The sequence below is a fragment of the Bison bison genome, unplaced genomic scaffold, assembly GCF_000754665.1.
Source record: "Bison bison bison isolate TAMUID 2011002044 unplaced genomic scaffold, Bison_UMD1.0 scf7180017864492, whole genome shotgun sequence".
In the NCBI taxonomy this organism is placed as follows: domain Eukaryota; kingdom Metazoa; phylum Chordata; class Mammalia; order Artiodactyla; family Bovidae; genus Bison; species Bison bison.
This window is the reverse complement of record NW_011495051.1, coordinates 5,003,902-5,006,426: the sequence shown is the minus strand read 5'-3', so window position 1 is coordinate 5,006,426 and position 2,525 is coordinate 5,003,902. Positions and strand designations below refer to the sequence as shown.

The window sequence follows — 2,525 nt, the reverse complement described above, 5'->3', positions numbered from 1 at the left end:
GAGAGAGGGAGAAGGGGAGGGCTGGGAGGGGATGGGGCAAGTAGAGCAGGACTTTGTGGGCTGTGGGGAGGACTTGGGCGGGTAGGTGGAAGCCCTGGAGGGCTATGCGCAGAGGAAGGGTGGGCCCTGACTCAGGTACTCATGCGCGCCCTCTGGTGGCTGCTGCAGGGAGGACAGACTTTAAACCGTTAGGTCTGGAGCTGGGGGAACAGGGGTGCAGGCCACTGCCCTAGTCCAGGTAAGTGACAATGGGCTGGACCAAGGTGGTAGCCATGTACATGATAAGAAGCAGTCGGATTCTCGATATACTTTGGAGATTAAGCCCACAGGATGTAGTGACAGACGGCGCAAGAGAGAAAAGGAGGAATCAAGGATGATATCGGGGGTTTTGATCAATTTGGACAATGGAGATGCTCCCAACAGAGACTCTCACTGGATCCTATTGACAACGCTGTGTGGTAGAGTCAATCATGAATTCCAATCTCCAGATGGGGAAACTGCAGCTCAGAGAAGTAAAGCAGGTACCCCAAGGTCACACAGCAAGAAGAGTCTGAGATGGAATCCAAACTCGGGGCCATCTGACTCCAAACCTGTGCCAGTGTCACTTCAGGGACTGACGGTGTGCCTCTCTCTTGGAACTCTAAAGACTTCCCCTTCTCCCCCACTTCCATCTCCTGTTGACTTGAGGATGAAAGGCAGTGTGTCAGTTTCCTGTGGCTGCTGTAACAAAAGACCACGAACTTAGTGGCTTAAAACAATACATTGTTGTGGAGGTCAGAAGCCTGACATGGAGCTCACTGGGCTAAAATTAAGCTGTCAGCAAGGCTGGCCTCTTCTGGAAGCTCCAGGGGAGAATCTGCTGACTGGCCTTTTCCAGCTTCTAAAAAGACCACCTGCATTCCATGGCTCATGGCCTTCTTCCTCCATCCTCAAAGTCAGCAACAGCCTGTGGAGTCTTTCTCACCTCCAATCCCTCTAACGCTGACCCTTCTGCCTCCCTTTTCCCTGTTGAAGAACTTGCGAGATTACATTGAGCCCCTGTGGTGAATCCAGAGTCATCTTTCCATCTCCTCATCAACCGATTAATAATCTGAATTCTATCTGCAAATTTAATCCACTCCCTCTCCCTTATATTGCCACGTGACATAACATGTTCGTGGGTTTACAGCGATTGGGATCTGGACCTCTGGTAGGGGTGGGAAGGAGACACTCACTCTACCATATGCAGTGAGGTCACAAGGACCACTGTGACCTCATCATCCCCTGGGGCCCAAATTTACAAAGCACCCCTCCCACACAGTTGCTGGATGGGCCAACCTCTGGCCAGAGATTTGAACCCGAGTGTCCTGACCCTCCAGCTATGATGGGAGCCCAACCAGAGCAAACTCAGAAGCCCAGCTCGAGGGTCCAGACCCTGTTTAAGAGGGTCAAGGCCTTCTTCACCAAAACTGGTCCCCCACCCCCACCCCCAGCCCCCTCCCGGAATCTGGGCTGTACCCACGTATACGGGTACGTGTTTGGGCACCTGGGGGAAAGAGAACCGGAGCATTCCCCATCGCAGCAGGTGAGTTTGGCAAACCACAGGCCCTGAAGAACCTGCAGCTGGAACTGCAGAGGGAGAAGGTCACCCTGCCCGCCCACTCTGTATGCCCCGCTCCCCTCCAGGCCAGCCTGGGTGGACTGCCACCTGGAAGCTGTGGGGACCAGGGCAAGCCTTGGACTGGAGCCGAGGGGGAGGGGAGGTTCTAGAGATGTGTCAGGAAAAAGACCTCCAGCCTGGATGAGTGTGGGTGGGAGCTGGGTCTGTCCTGCAGGTGCTGGACACAGGGGAGCAGCTGATGGTCCCCGTGGAAGTCCTGGAAGTGGATAATGAGGGAGCCTTGTGGAAGTTCCTCCTCTCGGGAGCCATGGCTGGGGCAGTGTCTCGCACAGGCACAGCCCCTCTGGACCGTGCCAAGGTGTACATGCAGGTGTGTGGGGACCATGGCGCTGGGGCCATTGGGGTGGGGATGGATGGAAGTGGAGCTGATGGAGTTCAGGGAGGGGGTGAGTATGTAAATCAGAAAGAGGGACAAGGGTGGGGTTGGGAGCAGAGTTGGAGTTAGAAGGGGGCAGGACTTCCCCTAGTCTGACAGTGGTTAGGACTCCGTGCTCCCACTGCAGGAGGCACAGGTTTGATCCCTGGTCAGGGCTTCCCAGCTGGCGCTAGTGGTAAAGTACCCACCTGCCAATGCAGGAGACATAAGAGAAGCGGTTCAGTCCCTGGGTTGGGAAGATCCCCAGGAGAAGGAAGTGGCAACCTGCTTCAGTATTCTTGCCTGGAGAATCCCATGGACAGCTGGCGGGCTATAAGCCACAGGGTTGTAAAGAGTCAGACACGACTGAAGCGACTTAGCAGGGAATGAAGGTCCCACATACCAAAAAAAAAAAAAAGATGGGGCTGAGTGGAGATGAGGTGAAGGGCTCCTCAGAGGGCTGACAGGGGCTCCATATTTCCAGGTCTACTCCTCCAAGAAGAATTTCAT

General features: G+C 54.8%; 1 protein-coding gene across 1 annotated transcript in view; it reads left to right on the top strand.

The window, feature by feature from the left end:
• The first annotated feature begins 1,363 nt into the window (after window positions 1-1,363).
• The window catches only part of SLC25A41 (solute carrier family 25, member 41), a 7,582-nt gene continuing 6,420 nt past the window's right edge, over window positions 1,364-2,525 (top strand). Inside the window, exons 1-3 of the mRNA XM_010828226.1 lie at window positions 1,364-1,564; window positions 1,815-1,970; window positions 2,500-2,523. Coding sequence (XP_010826528.1) covers window positions 1,364-1,564; window positions 1,815-1,970; window positions 2,500-2,523 — 381 coding nt within the window. The remainder of the gene's footprint in view (window positions 1,565-1,814; window positions 1,971-2,499; window positions 2,524-2,525) is intronic.